This window comes from Meriones unguiculatus, chromosome X, assembly GCF_030254825.1.
Source record: "Meriones unguiculatus strain TT.TT164.6M chromosome X, Bangor_MerUng_6.1, whole genome shotgun sequence".
Taxonomy (NCBI): domain Eukaryota; kingdom Metazoa; phylum Chordata; class Mammalia; order Rodentia; family Muridae; genus Meriones; species Meriones unguiculatus.
The window spans coordinates 39782574-39807424 of NC_083369.1; the positions used below are offsets into that span (position 1 = coordinate 39782574).

Sequence of the window (24851 nt, forward strand, 5' to 3'; positions counted from 1 at the left end):
CCTAGAGACATGGGAATGGTTGACTTGCTCCTCAGCTTTGCTGGCACCCGCCATTCACTTTCTGCCCCTAGTCAACTAAATCATAGCTGTACCACCCAACTGGCTGACTGCTGGGTTGCCAGGGTCAATGATTCGGCCTCTTCCTCCTTGGAGGGTTGACTTGTGCACAAGGCCACAGGATTTGGTCCTGCGGGAGTATCTGTCATGTGTCAGACATACCTATCCTGACACCCTGGGGCCTCCTGAACTCATGGAGGGAAGTTTATAGAGGCTGTCGCTTACTCACATGTCCAGGAAAGCCAATTGCCAATGTTCAGCTAGGTTTTCTAGGTTCTAGGTCTTTGCCTTGGTCTAGACCTTAGAGAGAGAACAGGCGAGGATTTCCAAATGCAAAATCAGCAAGTCCTCAAGAGGGCCCTCAGCCTTGGGGCCTAGCATGTCTCTAGAGGCCCCCCGGCCCTGGTGGTGTACTTTGGAGTCTTCTCAAAAGTGCAACTGGGAATTTCTCACCTATGGTTCCTTGCTACAAAAGGCTTCCAGTGGCTCAAGCAAACCTTGGGCAGGTCCCAGGTTCCCCCTCCCAAGGTCACAAGACACTCTTGACACAGGGGTAGATAGCAGATAGTTATTTCAAAAACAGTCTTTTTAATTGTTCAAAATAGCACAAAACAACATCGCACTATGGTAATATTGAGTCACAGGGGTTACTCTACAATAGATGAACAGGGTAGTACTGTTCTCAGAAATCAATGGGTGCTTGGGAGAGTGGATAGGGAAAACAAAGGGACCAGGTGAGTAGGCTCCAACTTGACTAAACAAGACGTTTTCCACAGAGAAATATAATACAAAACACTAGAGGCCCCAGGGGGTAGGGGCCAGAGTGGCTGAAAACATTGGCCGTCCATTTTCAAATCCTTCGGTAACGTTCTCGCAAGCATACTCACTGCCTAAAACTTGAGTACTGGAGAGAAAAAAATCCAGAGCTTCGGAACAATGCTACGAAATTAATTACTGAATTGGCATCAGGAACCTACCCTCACCCTCTGTGGGATATGGCTGTCTACCCCCTTCCTGGGCTGCCTTCAAGGGGGAGCAGATCCCACCTGTTCCCTGACCCTGCTGTGTTATGCAGTCTCTGTTAGCGATGCTGATGAAGGTGGACTCCACTCCATCTTCAAGCCCAAGCCTCTACCTACATGTTAAGTGCTAACCCACTGGGAATGGACTTCAAAAATGTCTCACGCTGTTCCAGAAACAGGCAGGGCTTAAGGAACAGGAAATTGGGCTGGGCATGTTTACCAGGTCCCACCCAGGACACTTGTTTCTCTCCTGCCCTAGCTGCTCTCTCGGCTTTTCCCCAGAAAGATCCCTGCCAATGATTAGCCAAGGGGGAGAGGGGAGAAGATACCATACACATTCTGTACACAGCTAACAGAAAGGGATCAAACCCCCACACGCTAAGGCTAAAATTACAATAAAAATGTTAACTTCATTAATTTCAACTTAAAAAAAAAATACAACAAATGCAGCAGTTGGTGATGTGGCCCCCAGGCTCAAAAAAGGTGGGCCAAAGCAAGGGTCACTGGGGTCCAGTCTGTGCCCGTTGGGAGGATTTCACAGCCACTGCTCAGACCACCTTAGGCTCGTTCTTTTCCCTCTTCTTTTTCATACGAGGGAGAGGTGTTAAGTGGGAGCGCAAAAGGTCTCTGAGACGTGTTACGCTTCATTCACGTGAGTTCACTGGGCAAGACAGTTCTGGCTAAGACTGAAGAAGGGATGGGAGGTGGCAAGAGATACAAGGGTAATAACAAAATACAAAAACAAAATAGAACCAGACACACACCCAGGATGGGGCACCTGCTGGGGAAAAACTCTGAGGGAAACTGAGGGACACCCCCCACCTCTAGCCCTTGGCTGAGGCAGCCAAGGGCGACCAACTACAGACAAGTGCAGGCTTAAGTGTGCGTGCTATCTCCTTTGTTTTCAGTTTTAATTTCTCTTCCCAAACTCTCTGAACTGTCCAATTGTACTCAGCCCGAGGAGGGCACCAGGTAGGGAGGAGGAAGGAGCACAACTTTCTCTCATTTGCTTACTCGCCACTCTTTCCAATGTGCCTTCTGCTTCCTCCCAACAGCAATGGTAATGTGCTTTCTTTATTGTAAAAACAGAGGGAAGGGGTGGGGGGCGACTGAATGACGGCCAGTGGCTGCTGAGGGTGAAGTGCAAAGACCGGGTGGGCAGGGTGGGAGGGGAGGCCCTATAGGGCATTCCTGAAGCAGAGGTGTCTGGAGATCCAGATGCTGGCCAGCTTCCTCACTGACCATCAGCCTTAGACTTCTTTGGAGCAGATTTCCTTAAGTGAGAAAGAAAAAAGGAATAGTTATAGATAGCCCCAAGAGCATCACAAGAACACCACCTCAGGACCCTGTGTGGATATTGTCCCAAGCAGCTGCTGAGAGGTGGCGCCTACTTCTACTCTAAATAACCCCTACAGAAGATTACTGATAGAGACTTGCTGCTTACATTTCTGGAGACGACATAGGCCGCTTGCTGGCCGGCTTGGTGCCCGAGCCGTCTTTACTGGTTTCTGAAAGGAACGGGATAGATGGTGAGCAGACCAGCAAGAAGCAGGAATACTTGGGTGTACCCCACTTGTCACGGTCCTGACCGCCCATCTCTTCCTTCAGGTCCCCGATTTTCCCAGGACAGGAGTCAGAAATCCTTCTGGTTCAGCTCCTGCCTTTCAATGTCCCTCCTGAGACAGATGCCTCCTGGAAGCTGGCCTCAGCCTGAGCTTCCCATTTTAAGGGCCTTACTTAGGACATGTTCTTGGTCCTGACAGCTTCTGCTTTCTTCTAGCTCTCCCTAACCTTTCATACTTTTAGATACCCCAGGGTTTCCCTGCAAACCCTCAGAGCACAAGAGGCCTCTCTAGTGTACTCTATCTACACCCTCTTATCCCACATCTAGTTAGGTATCTTTGCTCTACTCAGTGCTCACCCCTGTGTCTTCCCTAAAAATTGCCTCAAAAGCCTTATCAACACTCACCTTGCAACCACCTCACTTGTGTGGCGGGGCCGTAGCCCTTTTCATTGCGGGCGGCAATGCGGAAGATGATGGCAGGCTTGGTGGTATAGTCAATGTGGGCATTGGAGAGGCTGGAGGACTGCACGAGGCAGGAAGGGCTGGGCCCACAGTATACTCGCATGAAGGCCAGCTGGGCTGGGGTGGAGCTCTTGGCCTCACCACTGGCCTGTGATCTCTGGATGGCCAGGAACACAGAGTACTGGATGATCTTGCCGGAGGTCACAGATGGTGGCTCCCAGGTGAGGTGAGCACCATCTGGGCTCTAGAAACCAGGACATAAAGTCAAGCCTTGTCTTCTTCAGCCACTGTAGCTTCAGCCCACCCTGCCTGTGCCCAGAGCAAGAGGGCTAGAAGCCTCTAGAACTACTATTAACCCCCATAGACAACCTCCCCCCAACCCAACACAATAGATATTCCAGGGGCGGGTGAGATGGCTCAGAGGTACGGTAAAGCTGCCTGCTGCCGAGCCTGATAACTGACTTCCTTTGACATTCACACGCACACTGTGGCAAACCTACACCCTCCCACAAAATAAAAATGTAATAAAAAATTTAGAAACCAAAACAATCCAGATATTCCGCATCAAATTTCAAAGTACTTTAAAGAGGCTTTATAATCCCCACCCCCACCTCCCAACCCCCACCCCCACCCATTACCCAATCCTTAACTTGTCACTTAACTTCTTGGTGCTTCAGGTTCTGTATTTGGAAATAAGACTAGCGGGAACCAGGCCTCCCTGAGACTTTCAGGATTACACAAAAGATTTATCAACAGAGCCTAGAACACAACCTCTGTCTAATATGGGTGAGTGTGGCTACCTTGCCCTTGTCTGGTACACTCTTGGTTCAGCCACTCCCCTGGCTTTGTTCGTATGTACCTCCCTAGCGTAGCAGACGGTGGCAGACCAGTAGAGAACAGAAAAGCAGCCCACACAAAGACTCACCTTGCTGATTTTAATGGCACAAGGAGCCCCTGGGAAACCAGGCAGACAGGTCTTAAAGGCTGAGATCTCACTGAAGGGCCCCCGGCCACAAGCATTGATTCCGGCAACACGAAATTTGTAAGCTGTGCCTGGCTGCAACTCCTGCTTCTTCAGCTGGTTATAGTCGGGGATCGTGCCTGAGTCATCCTAGGGCAAGAGGTGGAAAACCAGAAAAGTAGAAGAAAACGGCATGGAGCATGCAGTGAAAAAGAATGCTCTGAAAACTAGAGGGCAGTTTAGTGCTAGAGTGCTTGTTAAGGCTAGTCGATATCCTTGGGGACCACGGGACCAACGGGCAGTTCAGTGATGAAAAGGCCGTAGGAACTTGGTAAGGTTAATTGGGGCCTGGTGCCCTTAACAATGGATCAAATTGTAACCTTCTTACTCTCTGAGGGGAAGGTCTCCATCTTGCTGTCCTCTCCTTTCCTAACTGTTCAAGTGGCACAAAAGGAGTTTTCCTGTGAAACCCTCTTGCAAGGCAGCAGAGCTAAGTTTGTTTCTGTAACAGTTGTTAAACAGGCAAAGCAGGATTCACCCCACTATCCAAGAGTGTCAATTACTGGCATACTTACATCTGACTGAACAGCATCATCTGGTGGCAGAAAATAGTGTGTCACCATTACATTGGTACCCTTAATGACCCCCACATCAAACCACTGGTTCTCCTTTTTCACAGGGGCTTTGCTGGGTGGGGGTGGCAAGTCCGGTTTCTGGAGAACAGAAATGAAATGATATCAAGTCCTTGGGGCCCAAAGGCAGTAGTGAGTGCTACCTACTATCCCCCGGGGCCACCGCACCGGACTCACCACACCCAGGGACTCGATGCCATTGGCCACTTCAGTTAAGGTAGCTGCAGCCTGAATCTTTGCTGGGCTGGCTACAACAACAGGCTGGGGAGTCACAAATGTGTTAGATGGAGCCAGGCCTGGGAAGAAACAAACTATCAGTGGGGAGAAGGCTGTGTTGAGGCAGAACCTCCATGCCACCCTTGCCACACTGTCTCCACCTCCAACCAGTTCAACTCTATCGACAATTTATACCTGCCCTGCCAAAAAACAGCCCAGCTTACTCTCAGTGGCTGTTGAGGGTAGCAAGGCCACAGTGCTGGGGACAGCACTAGCTAGCTCGTTGAGGCAGCTGCTCTCGATGGATGGGTCATTGAGACTGTCAGCTGGGGCCAGAGCCTCAGTAGGAAGGTGGTGCTGCTGCTGGGCTTGCACTTGAGCCTCCTGGAGCTGCTGCTGCTGCTGCTGCACCAGGGCTGCAAGCTCCTGCTGTGTCAGCACAATGGGTATGGTGGTGGCCTGACCCTCTTGGCCCTCAGCTGAAAAGTGACCCAGTTCTGCTTGTGTCACTGCTGCTGCTGCTTCCGACGTATCCATGGGCTCCCCAGTGCCTGCTCCAGGACCAAGAAAACTACTATTCAAAAGGAACACGAGTGTGCCTGGCCCAATGGACATCTATAGTGTCCCTGAGATCTCGTCTTCCTAAGCGGTGTTTTCCTGCTCACACCCTCACCACTAGGCCCTGCGTCACCTTCCTAGGACCACCTGCCCTACACGGGCTTCCCTTGAGGCCCACTGTCTATTCTCACAGGAAGCAGATCTTTTCGCCTCAAGTTGCCCCCACACGGTACCTTGACCCTCCCTGTAAGGCTGTCACTCATCCCAAGGGACCTATCTCTCAAAGCTCCCAGCTGATACCTACCCATGACGGCTTGCTGTGCAGCCTGGAGCACAGCCTGGATGGCCAAGGCTTGGGCTTCTTCAGTGGCAGCAGCTTGGGCAGCTGCTTCAGCAGCAGCGGTCACTGCCAGCTCCTCTGGGGTGAGCCCTGTTACCATAAGGGTTGTGGTGCCTGCCTGGGCCTCAACCATCAGTTCTTGGGGAAGTGATAACTGGTCTACTTCAGACTGTGTAGGTGGGGGTGGTTGGACCACCACAGTGGCCACAACAGCAGAGCTAGCAGGCTCCTGGCCTGAAGTTGGGTCCCCAGTGCTGCTCAGATCCATGGCGGCCTGGAGCTCAGGGGTCTGGGAGGCTGACCGGACCTCGGCGGACTCCCCCAACAGGGGCGCGGAGGCAGACTGCAGGAGTTGCCGTGGAGGCAGCTGTTGGCGAGGTCCTGGTGAGACCTGAAGTTCCTCTGGGGGCTGCAGGATGTCATCAGCAGAGAAGGGCATGTCAGAAGTTTCTGTGTTGGCTATAGTCACTGTTATCGTGGCTGGGATGGGGACTTTGGAAGTCAGAGCCCCTGGGGTAGTCTCAGTCAGTGATGAGATATTCTAGAAAGGGAGAGAAGCCCCCGTCAGAGGAAAAGGGCAGAAGTCAGAGGCTAGAACCAGGCAGTGGGATTGAAAAGCAAGATGGCTTTTGGTTTTGTTTTGTTTTTCTTTTTTTCTTTTTTTTATTTTTCTGTAGGCCTATGGTATCATCCATGAAAGGCTGGCCACCTTTTACCCCATGGTAAAAGTAGCTGGGGAAGGTGGGTCAAGAAGCAGCATGAGGGGTTTGGTTAAGAGGAGAGCCCCTGGGTCAAGCTTCAACTCAGGCCCAGGAGGCTTCGCTCTAGAGACAAACAGGGACACAGCCAAGAAGAAAAACAGCAGCTGAAATAAAAGTACCGAAGCACCTCTAAGGGACCCTCTGGCATCCTGTCTCCCAGGCACTAAGACTGCCTGCCCTTTTATGGTCTGAAAGGACCAAGGAGCAACACCACGCCTGATACAAGGGCGACATCTGGTGTCCACCTCTGGACAGCACAGACGGGATCCTCTAGGGGGCTTACCGGCACAGAGGGACCTGGGACTGGTGTAGACTGTGTCACTGTGGTCACTGCTCGTGGCAGTGTGGAAGATACAGTTGTTGTGATGGCACTGGAGATGTTTGCGCTGTCACCTTGGGTGCTTACCGCCTCACCCTGGTCACTGGCAGCTGGTGGAGGGTCTGTGGAGGTGTCAAAGGGGAGACCAGTTGACTTCCACTTGCTTTTACCACCAGTTGTCCTAGAAACTCCCCGCCCCCCAACCCCATGGCTAAAACAGCCAGCGTATCTGCACCCTACTCTACTGGACACTTACTCACCTTGGTTTGAGCTCATGTTAGAGGTGACAGTAGTGGCTGTGTGCGTGGTGCCTGTCTCGTGGGTCTCGCAAGGAGGGTTGGAGCATACCCTCTGGGTTGGGAAAGAAGCCAGGATTGTGGTGCCGGCCTGGGAAGTGACAGTGGGCACTGCTACCACCTCTAAGCCAGACTCCAGGGTTCCATGAGAGGTGCTGGCATCAGGAAGCAGGGCACCCACACTGACTGACATGGTGGTGCCAGTGGAAGTGGTCTGGTGCGTCTCGCAGAGACGGCCACCAGAAGGCTGCTGTCCGCCCTCAGGCTGGCCTGCACCTCCATTTGATGTGGCAGTGGTAGCTGTGTGTGTGGTGCCCGTCTCATGAGTCTCACAAGGTGGGTTGGAGCATACCCGCTGAGCACTGCCCGCATTGGAGGTAGTGGCGGTGTTGGTGGTACCCGTGTCATGGGTCTCACATGGCGGGTTGGTGCAGACTTGAATCTCGGGAGCCGAAGGGCACAGAAGTGCCTCTAAGGCTGTCACAGTCACGGTGCTGTTGGGAGAGCTTGCCTGGAGGCTCTCATATGTAGACGTAGGGACCACCCGGGCTGCACCAAGTTCCCCAGCACCCATGATAAAGCGGGCCGTGGTTGGGGTACTGGTGGTGTAAGTATGATATGTCTCTGGCTGGCGCCCTGTGGGCATGTCCTTGCTGCTGGGGCCACTCAGCCCAACTCTGACACTTGGAATCGATAGCTGCACAAAGGCAGGGCTGTGGCTCCCAGCCTCCAGTGCCACACTTGGCCTGATCAGTGGACCAGCTGAGCATGGCGCTCCGGTGGCCTGCACAGTCATGGTGGTGCTGGTCATGCTGGTCTGCTGGGTTTGGCACTGAGGCTTCACAGTACCCTGGGCTCTCTCCAACGGCCCAGGAGCCACAGTGATCCGCACTACAGTGGGGGTGTTAGAGGCACGACGAGTGTCTCGCTGCTGCCCAGTGCCCATGCTGGACATTGCTGTAGTGGCAGTGCTGACGGTGCCTGTTTCATGAGTCTCGCAGGGGGGATTCGAGCAGCCATGCTGCTCAGCCATATTGGAGGTCGTCGTTGTGGCAGTGTTGGTGGTGCCTGTCTCGTGCGTCTCACAGGGGGGGTTTGAACAGACACGGACCACATTACCATTCTGTTGTCCCACAGCCGAGGTCACAAGAGAAGCAGCTGCCTCCTGTCTGTCACAAACAAACTGTACTTGGGTAGGCCGAGGATGTCCCCCAAGGTTAGCCACGACAGTGGTGGTGGCTGTGTTGGTGGTGCCTGTTTCGTGGGTTTCACAGGGTGGGTTGGAGCACACCAGTGTCACAGTACCAGGCTGTACATCGCTCTGGCCTGAGTCTGCAATGGTGACTGTTGCCGTGGGCTGCTCTGTAGTAGGTGAGGCCAAAATGGACACAGGAAGGTCATGGACAGGCTGGGCCTCAACCCCGCTGGGTGCTGTGATCAGAGTCACCTGGGTAGGCTGGGAGACAGGCTGGGGACACAGAACAGAGGAGTTGGTAGCTAAAATATGTGATTTCTCATTTGCTTCTCCTACCAGCCTATGCTTGTGCATGCTGACTTGGACCACCAACTCTGCTAACCAAACCAGGCAAATATACCCAGGATTCACTTGCCCCGTGATCTCAAAACAATGACTTACTCAGAGACAAGGATGGAGGGGCTGTGAGCAGAGATAAGGCAAAAGAGGGAGTTGGGCTACAGTCAAGCCCTTGTCCTGACAATGTGCAAAGGCCAGCAAGAGAGCCCTCCTTACCACTTCTCGTCCATTTTGAGAAAAAAAAAAAAAAAAAAATGACAACATGACAAATACCATATGCACATACAGTACTATGTTATGAGATTCTAGTGTCACAAAAGACATGTCACCAGGAAAGACTGACACAGAGATCACACCACAGTAAAAGAGCTGTTTTAAATGCATAGAGCTGCAGGACACCATCTGGAAAGGGGAGAAAGGACAAAATGCCCCCTACTTTCATGCAGGAAGTGCTGTTGTATGGTGGTAAATCCTTGGGACCCACTTACCTGCATCGTGATTGTAGGTGTGGTGAGCCCACCAGCAGCTGTTAGTGTCGTCTGTGCGGCTGACACGGTGATGGCAGTAGGGTTTATCACCTGGCTTGAGAGAGTGGCAATGGTGCCCAAGGTGGTGATAGGTGTGGCCAGGGAAGCACTGGTGCTATGGGCCCCAGCTCCTGCAAGGCTGGTAGAGACAGTACCTGTCACTGTGCCTAGAGTTGTGACACCTAAAGGGATAAAAAAAATAAAATAAAATAAATAAAAGAAGCAGAGGTAGAATGAGGCCTATTGCTACCATCTTCTATCTAACAGCATGTCTCTCTAGAGAGGGCTGGTGAACAAGAGCCCTGCCATGTAGCCACCACGGAGAGAAGGCTCTGGAGAGAGCACCTGCCATCCTCCCCCAGCCAGACTAGAGGTGATACCCACAGGAAGAGTAGAGGGACAGAGCCCCGCCACGGCTGAGGACGTGGCCTGCGAGCTACGCACCTGTGGTGCCCTTCACAACCAATGTGGTGACGGCTGGCTTGACAGCAGAGACGGTGACAGGGGTAACCAGGCGAACACCACTCATGGGCACAGTGCGGAGGATGGTGCCTGGCTGTCCAGGGGCCCCCTTTAGCACCACCTGAAACACCAGAGCAAAGCGCCACCAATGTCACTTTCAGGCCGACTGGACCGTGCCGTCCCTCTTAGGCCTGTTACGAGGACACATGCGGTCTGCACGAGATTGAGGTGCCTCACCTGGGTCACTCCTTGCTGCCCATGGCCAGTAGCAATCTTGGGGACAGCAGTGATGATTTTGGCAGGTGCACCTGTTCCCGAAGTCATCACCTTAGTGGTGATAATTGTGATGGGGGACTTAATGCCAGGACTGCTGGAAACACCTACGTTGGGGGAGGGTCCAGAGAAAATAAGCTCTGTGAGGGCTTCTCATCTTCTTGATTTACATTCTGCAGCACAAGCCTTTTGAAATCTGTATGTTTGTTTACCTGTGGCACCCGCCTGGGTGATAATGGCGGACATGGGAATTGTCTTAATGATGGTAGTTGTGCCAGGTTTGGTGGTGCTGGGGGAGACACTACTAATGCCCAGGATGGTAGGCTTGGTTCCTGCCCCACTAGCCTGTGTAGTGGTGATGATGGTTGTGGGCTTGCCATCCGCTGATGTCACCAGCTTTAGGATAGTCCCCGCTGGAAGGGGCCCTTTGGTCTGAAAGGGACAAGTTTTAAATAAATAATAGGAACTTATGCCAGAAAGGAACATTAGGTTTAGCTACTCTACTCGGAGAGTAATTCTGAATAGCGTGGGTGCCGTGATATCAGCAGGCTTTTGAGCCACTTGTTCTCACGGGATCTTCTGTCTTTATTTCCCTGCGCGCATTCGCCCCCATGAGCATGGAGTTTAAGGATGAAAGAGAGAGAGAAAGAGAGCTCACCTGGATGATCTGAGTCACAGGACCTGTAGACGCTTGGCCTGTGACTGCTGAAGTCTGAACTGGTTTGGTCTGGACCACTGACATCACTTTTCCCAGATTGGAAATCTAAAAAGGAAAGGATGGAGTAGGCAGTGATCTGGAACCAAACAAGGGCATGGCCTGGGCTAGGACTATACTGGAGTTGGCCCAAGACAGCAATCCACCAGTGGCATTCACTATAGCCTGGCAGCTGTCACACACAGCCAGGTGGTGCCTGTCACTCACCAGAGCACTGCCTCCTGGGACAGAGATGGGGCTCTTCACTAAGGTGATGGTCTTGGTGACTCCGCCTACCACTGTAGTCACCACCTGGGCTTGCTGGGCCACTGTCACAGTCCCGGATTTGTGTACCGTGATGATAGGGCGAGCAGATGTGTTGGCAGCAGAGGACACAGATGTCCCCACTTGGGCAGCTGCAGTCTTTAGCATGCGAGTGGCTGGGTTGCTCACCTGGAGAAGCAGAGATGAGCGATGGACAGAATGCCAACATACTAGCTATAGCCCTGCTCGTCCACTTGTCCACTCTGCTTGGTTGGCTGAGCAAGAGAGCAGCCTTAACTCCCCATAGGTCTTACCTAAAGCTGGATACCCTTAATGGCAACTGCATGTTCCACAGCCCATACCAGGACCGATTTTAAACCAGTTGCCTCAAGGGTGGTCCAAAGCCCAGAACAAATGGCCACTGCTTGTTTGATCATAGAAGTCACCAAACCCAGGGCTGTGCAAGCTCATAACCAGGCTCAGAAGATAAATGCTCACCATTACAGGGGAGGAGGCCACCTTCACAGTGGCTGGAAGAGTGGTTGTGCCAGGTGTCACAGCCACTGTCTTAACAATGGTGGTGCCTGCTGGGACACTCAGCACTGTGGGTGCTGAGGAAGGAGGGATTTTCTGTGTGGCAGCAGCAGCAGCAGCCAATGCAGCCATCCCACTCATCTGTGGATTACTGCCAATCACCTGTGGTGGGCACAAAGCATGTGAGCTGCAGGGGTTCCACCTGCCACCTGCCTCCCAACTCAATGACCCCTTCAGAACCTGCCAGGAGGGCTCAGCAGCATCCCTTGACTTTTCCTAATGCAAACAAGTAGGCAGGTTGCCTGCCAAGTGCTCTTGAGTTGTTTTTGTTTGTTTGTTTGGTTGGTTTGTTTTGTTTTGTTTTTTTCTTTTTGGTTTGTTTTGTTTTGTCTTTTGAAAAGGGGTTTCATGGTTGGCCTCAAACTTGCTCTGAAGAGGACCTTCAATTTCTGATCTTCCTGCTTCCTCCTCTCAAATGTTGGGATTACTAACATGCAAGCACATACTTGGCTTACACAGTGTTAGAAACTGAGCCTAAACTAAAGCTTTGTGCATGCTAGGCAAGCACACAACCAATTGAGCTATAACCCCAACCCCGGAACAGATTTTTAAGCAAAGAACCATAGTCAAGCTAGGCCTGGAATACATGCTTGTAATCATAGCTACTCAGGAAGCTGAAGCAGAGAGATCACAGCTCAGTGAGTCTCTGATTCAAAAGTAAAAGCTAGGGGTGTAGTTTGTCTGTGAAGTACTTTCCTAACAGGGTTCTGTCCTCAGCACTACAGAGATAAAGAAAAAGACCATAGCCAGAACTGGAGATGTAGCTCAGTATAAGAACTCATTCTTAGCATGCAGGGAGTAATGAGTTTCACATATAACACCATTAATACCACCACCACCATACTGCTGGGTGTGATGGTTCATGCTTAGAAGTCTAGCACTCAGGAGGCTGAGTCAGGAGAATCCCTCTAATCAGTAGAAGCTTGGGCTATAGAACAAGACTCAAACACTAAAACAAAGCACAATCTTTGCACTAAATAGAGCTCATTAGCACGGCCCTGGGTCAAATCCAGCTAACCAGATTTTCCCCGTTCCCTTCCAAATCAGGAAGGCTACACTGAAAATGCCTCAAGGATCACACTATCACAAGGCCCCCTTAAGGCATTAATTTTTTTTCTCTCTCTCTTTTTGGTTCTTTTGAGACAGGGTTTCTCTGTGTATCCCTGGCTGTCCTGGAACTCACAGAGATCCTCCTGCCTCAGCCTCCCGAGTACTAGGATTTAAGATGTGTGCCAGTTTTGATGCGATAGTACCTTACAAAACAACTAACGCATATGATGAGAGCTGGTAGGCTTCATGCACGATAGGCAAGCACTCTATCAATAAGCTATATTCCCAGGGTATGTGTGTGTGTGCTACATACACACACACATACTATATATATATATATATATATATATATATATATATATATATATATATATATATATATTTTTTTTTTTTTTTTTTTTTTTTACAGATCAGACAAGAACTATGTTTATACTTTTGGGTCACCACAAAGCCCCCCTCAGTAACAGATCCTCACCGTTCCCTGGGCACTCTGTGTGGGCACAACCATTCGCACACTGGCAGGCAAGGAGGTCACAGTGACAGGGGCTTTTCCAGCCTGGCTGGCAGGTCTCATCGTGACCAGTGGTGTTCCTGTTGTAGCCTGAGGACCAGTCACTTTGAGAACAGCAGGGACACCTGATGAGAAAGAGTGTTGATCCTTAGGAGGTCCTCTTCCACACATATCCCACCACTCTGCTCAGTTCTTTACGTATGAGTTTTCAAGGCCCTCAGCACAGTCCCTGCCAGCAAGACAGAACACTCTTACCCCTAATCTCAAGACTAAGCCTGAAGCTAAAATCCACCAAGAACAGCAGAGCACCCACTATTCAGGCAATGAATATCTTTAGTGACTAGGCCCTCATGACTTACCTTGAGTCCTGGCTGCAGTGGGCACAGAAATGGAGCTGCCTGGCACTGTTGGCAAGACCTGGATGGTGGTCGTGCTTGGAGGTGCAGTGGCAGCCTGGGGCACAAGTGTGATGCCTACTTGGGTCAGTGGCTGTACGGCAGGTGCAGCTGCTGCTGGCGCAGGGCTCTTGGGAGGGTTGGCAGGCACAGATGGAACTGGATTGGGAGTGGGGGAGCTGGCCGTAGCAGCCGTGGCAGGAATGTCATATTTCTGGAGTTGCAGAAGGTAACTGTCGGCTGTTGCCACTGGGCCCCAGCTAACCTCCAGCGAGTTGGTATTGGCTCGGACTAGTTGTACTCGAGCCGGGGGTGGTGGCTTTTCTGTAATACAACAAACCAGTTATTAAGATAGGTGTATAGATGACCTTCATTCACATTACATGAAGCTCTGTCTCTGCACATCAATCGGTAATTGCTGAACTTCTAAACTAGCAGTGAGCTAAATGAAAACAGATTCTGGTATTGTCATTACTTTCAAAGGATCTCCTGCCTCGATGTTGTGTAATAATTGTTCTCCGTTACCTCTGACTGGTCAATAAAGAGTAGAACAACATACAGGGCAGTTAAGGTGGGACTTATAATCCAGGTGTGTGTGGGGTCCCAGGTGGGAAAAGGGGGTGAAAGGGAGGGAGGAGAGAGAGAAGGTCGCTGGGACAGCATGGGGAGGTGTCCCTGGGGGTGTCATGGAGGTGTCCATGAGGGCAGGAGTAGCTAGGGCAAGACTAGAGGACAGGTAACAGGGAATGTGACTGGGAACTAGGCCAAGCTGGCACAGACAGGTTAGAATAAATGAGAATCTACCCAGCTAATGCTCATTATAAACGTTAACAGGTCTCCAATCTCATTATTTAGGAGCTAGAGATGGTATAGGAAAACAAAACAAAACAAAACAAAACAAAACAAAACACTAATTCAACAATAGGGAGTAGAGACGCTTTAGCAGCGGGAATAACAGTGGCCTAGCACCTTACCTGTTTCCAGATACCATAGGTCCTTGCAGCACACCTGGTTGTTCCAGGCCTTACGGTAGCCATCACGGCCACTCCAGATGTACAGGCGAGTATTGATGGCAACAGCACAGTGGCCAGCTCGAGCTCGAGGAATGTTGTCCTCCAGTGTATCCATCAGGATGGTTTCCCAGGCCATGGTATCTAGAGGTACACAGGTGCTAGAGTCACACAGAGGACAAAAGAAACCTGTCCCCCAAATCAAAAGTGGCCCTCTATTCTTTCACTGTCACGAAAGGTAAAGTTATTGGAGTATTAAATTAAAACTAAACAGAAAAATAAGGCAACACACCTAAGAAGAAAATTAAGCCATGAGCTGAAAAGTTATTTGGAATATATAACTCCTTGAACATTAAAGATCTTAAGAAAATGTGTGAATCCAATGTCAAAATAAAACAACTCAATTTTTTTGTTTGGTATTTTGTTTTTGGGATGGGGTTTCACTATGAAAAACTGGATGGTCTCAAACTTAAGAGATCCACTTGCCTCTGCCTCCTGGATGCTAGAAACAAAGGTGTATATCGTAATAAAGTGATAGCCAGGTGTGGTGGTGCACACTTGTGATCACAGCACTTGGGAAGGCAGAGGCGGGGGGTCGGTCTCCGTGACTTCAAGACCAGCCTGGTCTACAAAGCAAGCCCAGGACAGCCAAGGCTACAAAGAGAAACCCTGTCTCAAGATGAGCCCCCCCCCCTAAAAAATGAGAATAAAAATGTCCCAGGGCCACCCCACCCCTCACCACTCTAAGCCTGAGAAGGCCATACCCAAGTTGAGACAAGCCAGTGTGTTGGTACACTTCCACTCCTTCTCGTGTGTGGCCACTTTGACATCGTCCATGACAAGAGGCACCCAGCCACCAAACACATACATTCTAGTAAAGCAAAGAAAAAGCAAGAGAGGACTGAAGCAGAACAAAGCTAGAGGATACATCTTTTACCTAGTAACTTTTGTACATGCTCAGTTCTCTAGAAGTCCTCGGAGTCCTTGACGGTACATGAAGCTGTTTAATATGGTACTTCCTATCTGATGGTTCATCTCTTACCTGAATCCCCATGGATCTAGTCCTTGGCAGTCACAAAGAATGCTATTTATATGATTCAGCAGCCTATACTCTGGATGGGGTAGAGCCTTACATGTCAAGGAAGGGACTGGGGCTGTTGCTGCAGTCCCTCCACCTTTAATCTGTCCTTTCTATGTTGGAATAAGGTGGGCATGGGGCTGTTGAATGCCAGACCTGCCAGAAAGAGGTCTTCTTGGGATTGAGGGACAGTTGACAAAACTTGCTTGAGAACCCTTCAGGAGTCAGGGGCAGCTCAGGTCAGGGAAGAGAAGAGCAGACACTCACTTGTTTCCTATGGTGGTTGCAGAGTGGAGGCTCCGAGGAAGAGGGGCCACCCCACTAAGGCTGGGCTTATTCCATGTCAGTGTCTCTGCAGAAATGGAGAAAGAGATTACCTAGGCTGGTTCAGATACCATAGTCCCAGGGCTGGGGCCAAGCGGGCCCCAAACCAACACAAGAACTGCATTCCTGTCTTCCTAAATACTTCTGCAGGCTCTCCAATTTATTGCCCTAACGGCTAGGCTTCAGCATTTCCAAAGCTCTTTGGATGACCTGGGCAAGATTTCTTCCCAAAAGTACTGTGTACCTGCTATAAGGCAGCACTATTCTCAGGGATGACATAGGGGTGTCAAGCTCACCTCAACCTCTCCTTTGCACGTCTACTCCCTGTACAGCATTTACGTCCATGCCACCTTAGCACTGAGCAGACCACACTTAAGGAAATATTGCTACTTAAGTTTTATTTCAATGCTTAGGTGCTCTGATCCACAGGGCAATATACCCCCACCCAATCTATCACCCACTTTGTAGCGTAGGTAAAAGATCTAACTGGTCTATGAGGAACAAATTTTTACTGTGCTAGCCATATAAGAATACCCCATTCTGGGCTGGAGAGATGGCTCAGAGGTTAAGAATACTGGCTGTTCTTCCAAAGGTCCTGACTTCAATTCCCAGCAACCACATGGTGGCTCACAACCATCTATAGTGACATCTGGTGCCCTCTTCTGGTACGCCGGCACACATGCAGACAGAACGCTGTTTAAATAATAAATAAATCCTTAAAACAAAACAAAACAAAAACCAACAATAGCACCATTCCACTCCATATACAGACTGTCCACTGAAGAGTTAGTAGGGACTGTAGTGGAAGTTTTGGTTTCTTTAAAAACTCAGTCATGTTTTACGTAAATATGCTTTTGTTTTAATCCCAAGTGTGGGAAATGGGACTGACTGCCTTAGTTTGTCCACAGCTGATAACTGCTTCATGCAGGGGCATGGTCTTTGCCAGCCGCAATTATTACAATCTGGGCGCTCAGAGCTCAAAGGAAGAAAGCATAGCAGCTTGGAGGAGACTGATGAATGAGAGGACACAGATGGAGAAAGAAAAAAGTTGCTGGTTACCTGGACGGCTAGATATCCTGACTATGACATTGCTACTGCCGCCAAAGAACCCAAAGACCCTAACCTACTGGAATTAAGTCTAAAGAGACCTACGTTCACTTTCCCTTCTAACCTTCTTTCCCTTCTACTTAGGGTTGGGTGACTGGAAGGGAGGTAGAGGCTTAAGGAACACGAAATAAAATAGGGTTAAAAATGATGTGACAAGGTACTCTACGTAGATTGAGAGAATTCCATTCTAAAGATTGTGCTCTCTCCCTATTCTCCTGAAAGCCGGTATGGTAGTGGAACCAATGATTCTTATTGTTTGTTTCCTATCCACTGGTAAGACTAAGGGGGGATACTACTAGCTCTCTCCATGAGCCCCACCTCACCAGGCAATGACAGCCACTCAAGGATAGCTATCCAGAAGACTGGCTTTGCTCTGAAGCTACTGAACAGCATCAACTTCTTACCAATGTCCAGGGTCCAAAGGTCCCCTAGCCTGCAGCCACTCATTCCTCCATAGATCACCAGCTTGGATTTCTTGTTCTCTTTTTCAGTGTAGACCACAGCAGTATGTGACTCCCGTGGTGGAGGCAGGACCCCGTAAGTGATGGGGATGTCCCAGGCAACCACTCCAGAGCCAGGCCGTAGTTCAAGAATATATAAGTCATTCAGGTACCTGAGGAAGATGTCATAGCAAACCTGGAGCACATGCACCACAGGCCTCAACAGGTTCTCAGTGAGCAGTACATTTGTTAGGACATAAAAGAGCAAGGGCCACGAAAATTCCAAACTCTACCATCCTTGCCCCCAAAGAGAGGACTGCCAGAAGCTCACAAGGGGAGTGCAGCATGATGGCAGCCTTAAGTTCAGACTCAGAGTAGGCCCCTTCAAGCAAGCATGTATACAATGCCAGGCATTATACCTGGGCCTCCCTAGATCAAGGGGGCATCAGCTTGCAACTACCTCCAGACAGTAAGATCTTTGGCCTTGGAAACAAGCAGCAGAAGCTGCAAAGAAAGCAACCAGGTCTAAGGTATGAGGGATAGGGACGAGCCCAAGGCAAAGCAGGCTTCTACCTCTTGCCCAGTTTTCTCCTGTAAGACCTACACAAAGGTTCAGATTTCAAAGTCAGAAACTTCTTGAAAGGACACTGAATGCACTGTTTCACTGACAACCCAGCACAGGAGAGAAACATGGCTCTAGTACAGTCAGTTGGCATAATCAACTTTAGAATTCCAGATGAGTCTTGTACCTATGGGAAGTAGAACCACTCTGATGGGGTTCTCCAGAAAAAAAAAAAAAAAAAAAAGAAAAAAGAAGGACAAAGACTCACCTTGGAATGTTGTTCTTGGGGTCTTCACTATCATTGGCCAGACCCCCAAATAGGTAACATTTATTGCCCACGAGGGAGAAGCTGTGTCCAAGTCGAGGACACGGAGGTGGCCCATTTTTGGGCGTCTTTGCTTTCAATCTCTTCCATTCCCAGCGACTTGCCTGCAAAATCAATACTTAAGAGAGTGACTCCTGACATGAGAAGGCCATTGGTGGGGAGCTTAGAGCATAGGACTGAGTGAGGACACTGCTGGAACATTTAAATCCTAAAGAATATGGTCCTGTTTTCTCCTCTGATACTGTTCATGAAGAACAGTCGTTATTTAAAATAAAATTATAATTTTTTAATGTTATTTTATGTGCGTTAGTGTGAAGGTGTCAGATCCCTTGGAATTGGCATTACAGACAATTGTGAGCCACCACGTGGATGCTGGGAATATGAACCCGGGTCCTTTGGAAGAGCAGACAGTGCTCTTAACCACTGAACTATCTCTCTAGCCCCCCTTGGTAGACTCTCAACTGACCCCTTCTACTGCTTCTCCTGTCTTAACCCTCAAACTATTGTAAGAAACATGGAGAGTCTCATGGGGCCTGAGGCAGTGTAAGAACCCAGGCCCACAGAAGCTTTAACTTATTATTACCTGGAGTTCATAGAGGTCGTTGCTGTATTTTCCATACTCCACCATCCCACCAAACACCAGCAGACGAGTACCATCACACACAAAGCCATAGGCTGCACACCCTGGCTGGATATCCCCTCTCACAGCTGGGATGAACCACTGGTTGGTCGCTGAAGAACAAAAGGAAACAGAAGTCAAAACATCCAGGAGCTTCTAGCCCTCGCCTCCTGACCATACTTCCTACTCATTAAGTCTTATATTCTCCCAACTCCTAGTCGTCAAATATAGCCAAGAGAGAAGGGGCTAAGCCAGCACACTGTCCTTTAAGAGCATTATCACCCCAAATCTCTAGCCACTCTAGCCAAGCCATCTGCAGAGCTCTGGCTTTCAAACTACTACACAACTGCATGCTTCTCATCAAGGTCATCTCAGAAGGCAGTAAAGGCACTAACCGAGGGCTGGAGAGATGGTCCAAAAGTTAAGAGTACTGTCTGCTCTTCCAGAGGTCCTGAGTTCAACTCCCAGCAACCACATGGGGGCTCACAACCATCTATAATGAGATCTGGTGCCCTCTTCTGGTGTGCAGGTGTATGTGTAGACAGAATATTGTAGACATAATAAATAAATCTTAAAAAAAAAAAAAAAGGCACTAACCGAGATAATTCATCAGCCTCTGGGAATCTGGTAGCCCTGACTTCCTTCCCCTGTTTACATGATTATCAAACTACTGTATCCCAGACGTCCTCCAGGGCCCAGGATTCTCTCCCGGTACCACAGAGTTAAGAAAGCCAGAGCCCACAGTACCTGTAGGTAGTCCTGGAGATACCAACTGTTACATGCAGATGCTTTTCCTCCATGTAAACAGCTGACAGCAAGGTAAGAGAATGCTCGCTAAGAAAAGCTTGAGTCCAGAATCAGCCTCTGCTGACCTCCCGAGCCTAGCTGTCTCTGCTTTGACTTCCCCACCCCCTAGACCAGGTGATGGTCCACACGCTCCGTGGCAGTACCCTACCACCACCATATCCGCACAAGTCCAGAATATGCTCAAGCCTCAAGTGGCAACCAAAGCAGTGATTCGGAGACAGAAACTTCTCAGGAGCCCCTCACATTGCCCGAGAAAGGGAAAAGCCTACCTCAGGGACCTTGTGGTTCTCCTAGGACAGTACAAGAGAACAATCATCCTTCAGCTGGAATGGCGCCCTTCCCTAGCTTGCCTGGCAGTTTGCTCTTTCACTTAGGTTCCTATGTCCTTCACATCTGCAGTGGCAAGGGTTCTGGGGATGTTACAGGCAAACATATTCTATCATGTCATATCTTTTAAAAATAGCATCTCCCCCATCTCTCTGTCTTTCTCCAAAATCTCTAAGACTGGGGCCCAGAGGCAGACCTGCTGCATGTGCATGTCAGTCAGGTGAGATCTGAGAGGGCTGTAGGATTTCAAGCCCCAGCTCTGGGCAAAGGGGGCTACAGCCAGCGTGGGGAAGGGCTTCAAAGTCAAGACCAGTCCCCCTCCTAGAAGTAGATGGGAAGTCAGGTTATGTTTTGGAGGAGGGGACACAGGAGGCTTCTGTGGACCAGTCTAGGCCTTTCATCTGCTTCTCAGCCATAGTGTCCATACAGGGAGGCAGATATACTTCTACAAGTTAAGAAATAGATGGTTAGCCAGGCACAGAGGCCTGTAATCCCAGCACTCTGGGAGGCAGAGGCAAGTGGCTCTCTGGTCTACAAAGTGAGTCCAGGATAGCCAAGGCTATCCAGAGAAGCCCTGTCTAATACATACATACATACATACATACATACATACATACATACATACATATATATTTGATGGAGGCCAATGTACTGAGAAAAAAAGGGAAACTGCTCGTTTTCCCTTTTCTCCTTTATTCAGATACATTTTGGAAAAAGCTCTCTCCCCTGATGCCATTTGTAAAATCCTGTGTTCTCACCTCCAAGGCTCCATAGGCAACAACTATGCCCCTGCCTTGCCTTAGAGGGGAGGGTCTCCTAGGGGCACCTGGAACAGCCAGCTATTAGACTCCTCGGCGGTTTAGCTGAGACAACAGGCTGCCTAAACCCCATCCTCTCTGCCATCTTCCTGCTGGAACAATACAGTTTGTACTGCTGCTGCACATGCATGCATGTGTCTACATACCCAAATGCTGCCTACTGTCCTCTTTTCTCACTCCTAGTTCAAACATGAAGAAATGCAGAAGCTTTCAATGCTGAGGTAAATCAACCTTGCACAAGTTGGGAGAGACAGCCTTAACAATCCACGGAAGGAGTTTCATCCAAATTACAAAGGTAAAGAAAGCCACAAGGAAAATCTGAGGCAGCCTCAATCTAGTTCTCAGTTAATAAAAGAGCGCAGAGCATGCCTGTAATCCTAGCACTTGAAAGGTGGAGGCAGAAAGAGCAGAAGACGTTCAGGGTTATTTAGCCTGGGCTATCTAATAAAGACCTTGTCTCAAAACAAAAACTCCCACAAACAAAAGACTGCAAGGAGGAAAAAAGCCCAGGAAGGGAAAGGACTCACCTCAAGTCAGAGTAGGACCCAACAGGGACATGAACCTGATTCAGTATTTTCCTCATGTATGGGCAGTACCTCACTCAGTTGAGAGCCTTTGTGTTAAGGCATATAGGTAGGGAGTCATGAGGCAAAACTACAGCTTTCCTGTCATGCTGATTCACTGACCCTGCTAGCCAGCCCAGAAGTTAACTACAATGTTCCTGAGCCTCCCAGATCACCAGCGTCTCCTGAGACCTAAGACGTACTTATCTGGCTTTAGCATGTTTCTTCTGGCAAGGAAGACCTTCCCAACGCCCACCAGGAGTCTGTCAGGGAGTACAGTTTCTGATATGGAGAGAATACTGCCTTCTTACCTCACCTATGAATCCCTATTTTACTCCCTGCAAGTGTGCAAGTATGTGAGCTCTTCTCTCCATCTTATAAATCTAACAGCTGCTCTCCATTGCCCTCAAACACCCAGTAGAGTATCATGTAACCTAATCCCTACATCCCTCCTTCTTGATATGCCCTGGCATGTCCCTGGCCTCCTAGCCTGACCCTCACCAGAAGACTGGAATTTTTAAGAAAGGAGGCCACCTGTTTGCAGGCTCCTGCGTGAGATGCTTTTTACTTTCCCTTTCTTCAGCCCAACTTCATTTACAGCTTCTGCCTCCCCATCACCACCTAGACTGATATCATGCATCAGAGAACACGGTGGACTTCAAGGAATTATCTTCCTTGCAGTGTGACTTGTTATACCAAAATAACTTCTCATGTTGCAGGCCCATGCTAAAAGACACAGAGGAGCCCCAGCCTCTTATTTCCCATCTGGTAGGTAGGCTGTGTACCCCTCCAAGGAAGAGAAGAGAACCTGGAAGGGCCTGGAACCACACCCAACCCTTGGGAGCAGAGCAAGGGTGATTGATGAAGTGTGTCCTAAAGTATCTCTGAGTAAAAAACATTTAAGCCAGAGCTTTGAAGAGTAAACAGGCTATCTCCTAATCAGCAAAATTAACAGGCCAATCAGGAAGTGAGCCTGCTAAGAAGTAGGGAGGGCCTGATATAGATGGGGGAACAGATGTGACAGATAGCCATTCGACTTAGTGAAATTTAGGTATATGGAGAGGAAATGGGTTACTTCTAAGAGGGTGGTTTTCAGCCTATTAACTAAGTTAAGAAACAAGTGCTACCACAATCAGCCTGAGAAAAGAAGAAGTGGGACCTCGGCTACTCATTCAATTATCTCCAGCCCATCTCGGCCAAACCGTCAGTAGCTCTACTCACCAGTGAGGTGATATGTCCATGGGGCACATCATCCGGGTCCTCTTCCCTAGAAGAGAAATCTAGAAAGGAGCCTGGTATGGGTGCAGTCTATCTGGGACGCCTGTGCACAGCAGGTGCACAGACTCTTTGTGGCTGATCCAACAACATCCCAGACCCAGGCAGAGAACTAGTAACTTCTGAATCAAAATAACCAAACATGCCCCACTCAAAGCTCCATGCTACACCCACCAGATATGTGCACTGTCAACAAAACATCACCATGTGATTGAAAAAAAAAAAAAAAAGTCAGCTGCCAAGCCACAAAAAGTAATGCTGAACGCAGAGCACTAAGTGAAGGGAGCCAGCATGAAAGAGCTATAAGGTACTATTCTAATTCTGCAACACCCGGAAAAGGTGTCCTTGTTGTCAAGAGGTTGAGGGAGGGATGAATGAAGATGGACATTCTTCAATTGTCCAACTCGGAGAGTGTGCAACACAGACAGAAGCACAACAATAAAAACACGAATTTGCTAGACAAAATCTGTTGGTTTCTCACTTCTAATGTGTGTACCACACATGGTAGCGAGAGAACAAATGTAGGGGTGTGTGGAAAGTCTCTGTACCTTCTGCTCAATTTGTCTGTCAATTTAGAGCTACCCTGCAAACCTGTTAATCAGAAAACAAAACACACAGCCAACTCTGCACAATTAATCCCAGGCTTTGAGGAGGCTATTGAAGAATGCTGTTTAAGTTTGAGGCCAGCCCGAGATACACAGTGAGAGCCAGTCTGGACAACAGAGTGAGAACCCTCTCAAACGAATTCACAGCAGCATTCATGAGACAGGGGAGGTGCTGGCTTCCCATCCCCTTCCCCAAAGGCTTTGCCCCAGTCCATCGACACCCAATCTTAGCATTAGGCTCCTTTATTTTCCTCCTTGGTGACTCACATTTTGGCCAAGACGTAGCCAACAATCTTCCCATTCTCATCCTCAGCAATATAAGAGAGCTGGTGACAGAAAGGAAAAGGAAGTCAGGCAGAGCAGGCAGCAGGCTAGAGCCAGCAGCCTCCTGCCGTGTGGGATAGTGGGAAGTCACAAAAATTGGTGAGTTGTGCCATCTGGTGACCAGGAATGCAAGGGGCTTGGTCTCCCTACTCCGCACTTGTGCCTTCTCTTTATCTGGAAGAGGGCAGGCACAGGTGGGAATTCCATCTCCGTCCCATGTCTAGCCTAGAGATCCTACACGCACCCTTTCACCTGTCAGGCTTCCCATCAGCCAGGTCCTCACGGAACCAAAGCTCTTACGGCCTTGCACACTGCCTTCAGCCCACTCGGATCTATGTTTTCCTCCTGCTGCGCCCTACACCCCTACAAGACGCAAAAGCTGCCCACCTGGGGCCAAGAAAGGCCATGATAGAAATAGTACTTCATCTGGTAGTTCTCGGGCAGGCAGAGGAGGTTGCAGTGCTGCGTGTTCATCAGGTCCTCGGGCTGCATGACAGCGGGACATGGTGAGTCTAGGGCTACACGGACTAAGGGGTCTCACACACGCGGGACCCCGTTCTGTGTCAACCTCTGGGCCGCCTCCCCTTCCCCCCAGGCAGGGCAGAGTTAAGACTCCTCGACTTTGAAAAATCCAGGTTTCTGTGTGCCGTGCAAAAACGTGCCAGTTCCAGGACTGAGCAACAGCGCCCGTAGGTTGTGCAGCTGGCTTAACGCAGTCCTGACATTAGGCAAATGTGGCAAATCGCGAGACGTCGAAAGCAGGTTGCAGCAGCAGCCTTAAAGTCTGGCGGCCGTAGACGTGCCGGGCCACAGCACCAGGTCCCTCGGTAGCATGCGCACACGATCACCCGGTAAGGCGCCCACGCTGCGCGCACAGGCTGGCTCCCCGTCACCTCACCCTAGCATTGCGGATGTTCATCACGGCGGCGGAGCTCGCGGGTCCTTGTGGGTCGTGAGCGCGCGCGCTCAGCGGCCACTCAGAGGCAGGGCACGGACGACAGGGGCCAGGGCTGGCTGGGACTGGGGCCAGGAACTCCAGGGCGGCGGCGGAAGGGGCGGGCAGCTCCAAATAGCCTGCAGCGGAAGTGCGCAGCTACGGGATCTGCTTCCTAACCACATGCAGTGAGCGAGGCACTTAGAACCAATAGGCGCCGAGGTGCTGTGTTTGAGGCCAC

General features: G+C 49.9%; 1 protein-coding gene across 8 annotated transcripts; it reads right to left on the bottom strand.

Moving 5' to 3' along the window:
• Window positions 1-624: 624 nt before the first annotated feature.
• On the bottom strand, window positions 625-24751 carry LOC132649838 (host cell factor 1-like). 8 transcript variants are annotated; one of them, XM_060374344.1, is made up of 28 exons: window positions 24575-24745; window positions 24064-24162; window positions 23620-23678; window positions 18922-19070; window positions 18282-18442; window positions 17416-17624; window positions 15848-15932; window positions 15267-15373; window positions 14467-14646; window positions 13457-13816; window positions 13062-13222; window positions 11441-11638; window positions 10907-11131; window positions 10643-10747; window positions 10197-10416; window positions 9949-10091; window positions 9694-9832; window positions 9211-9431; window positions 7153-8656; window positions 6857-7014; window positions 5777-6353; window positions 5139-5468; window positions 4876-4994; window positions 4642-4779; window positions 4031-4216; window positions 3049-3349; window positions 2524-2587; window positions 625-2353 (listed from the first exon to the last, which is right to left on the bottom strand). In XM_060374344.1, exons 2-28 carry the CDS (start codon window positions 24081-24083, stop codon window positions 2314-2316), a joined length of 6159 nt encoding a protein of 2052 aa, XP_060230327.1. In that variant the 5' UTR covers window positions 24084-24162; window positions 24575-24745; the 3' UTR covers window positions 625-2313. The 8 variants fall into 8 exon arrangements, with proteins under 8 accessions (XP_060230327.1, XP_060230326.1, XP_060230328.1 ...); XM_060374343.1 differs by having other exon boundaries at window positions 24064-24745; XM_060374345.1 differs by lacking the exon at window positions 23620-23678 and having other exon boundaries at window positions 5777-6221; window positions 24064-24751.
• Window positions 24752-24851: the final 100 nt, after the last annotated feature.

Coding starts and splice junctions, on each gene's coding strand:
- LOC132649838 (XM_060374341.1), bottom strand. CDS start 24,181: ATGTCCCGCTGTCATGCAGCCCGAGGACCTGATGAACACGCAGCACTG. Junction 19,071..24,063: donor ATGGCCTTTCTTGGCCCCAG/GTGGGCAGCTTT, acceptor TTTGTTCTTCAG/CGACCAACCAGTGGTTCATC. Junction 10,748..10,906: donor TCCCAGGAGGCAGTGCTCTG/GTGAGTGACAGG, acceptor TTTCCTTTTTAG/ATTTCCAATCTGGGAAAAGT.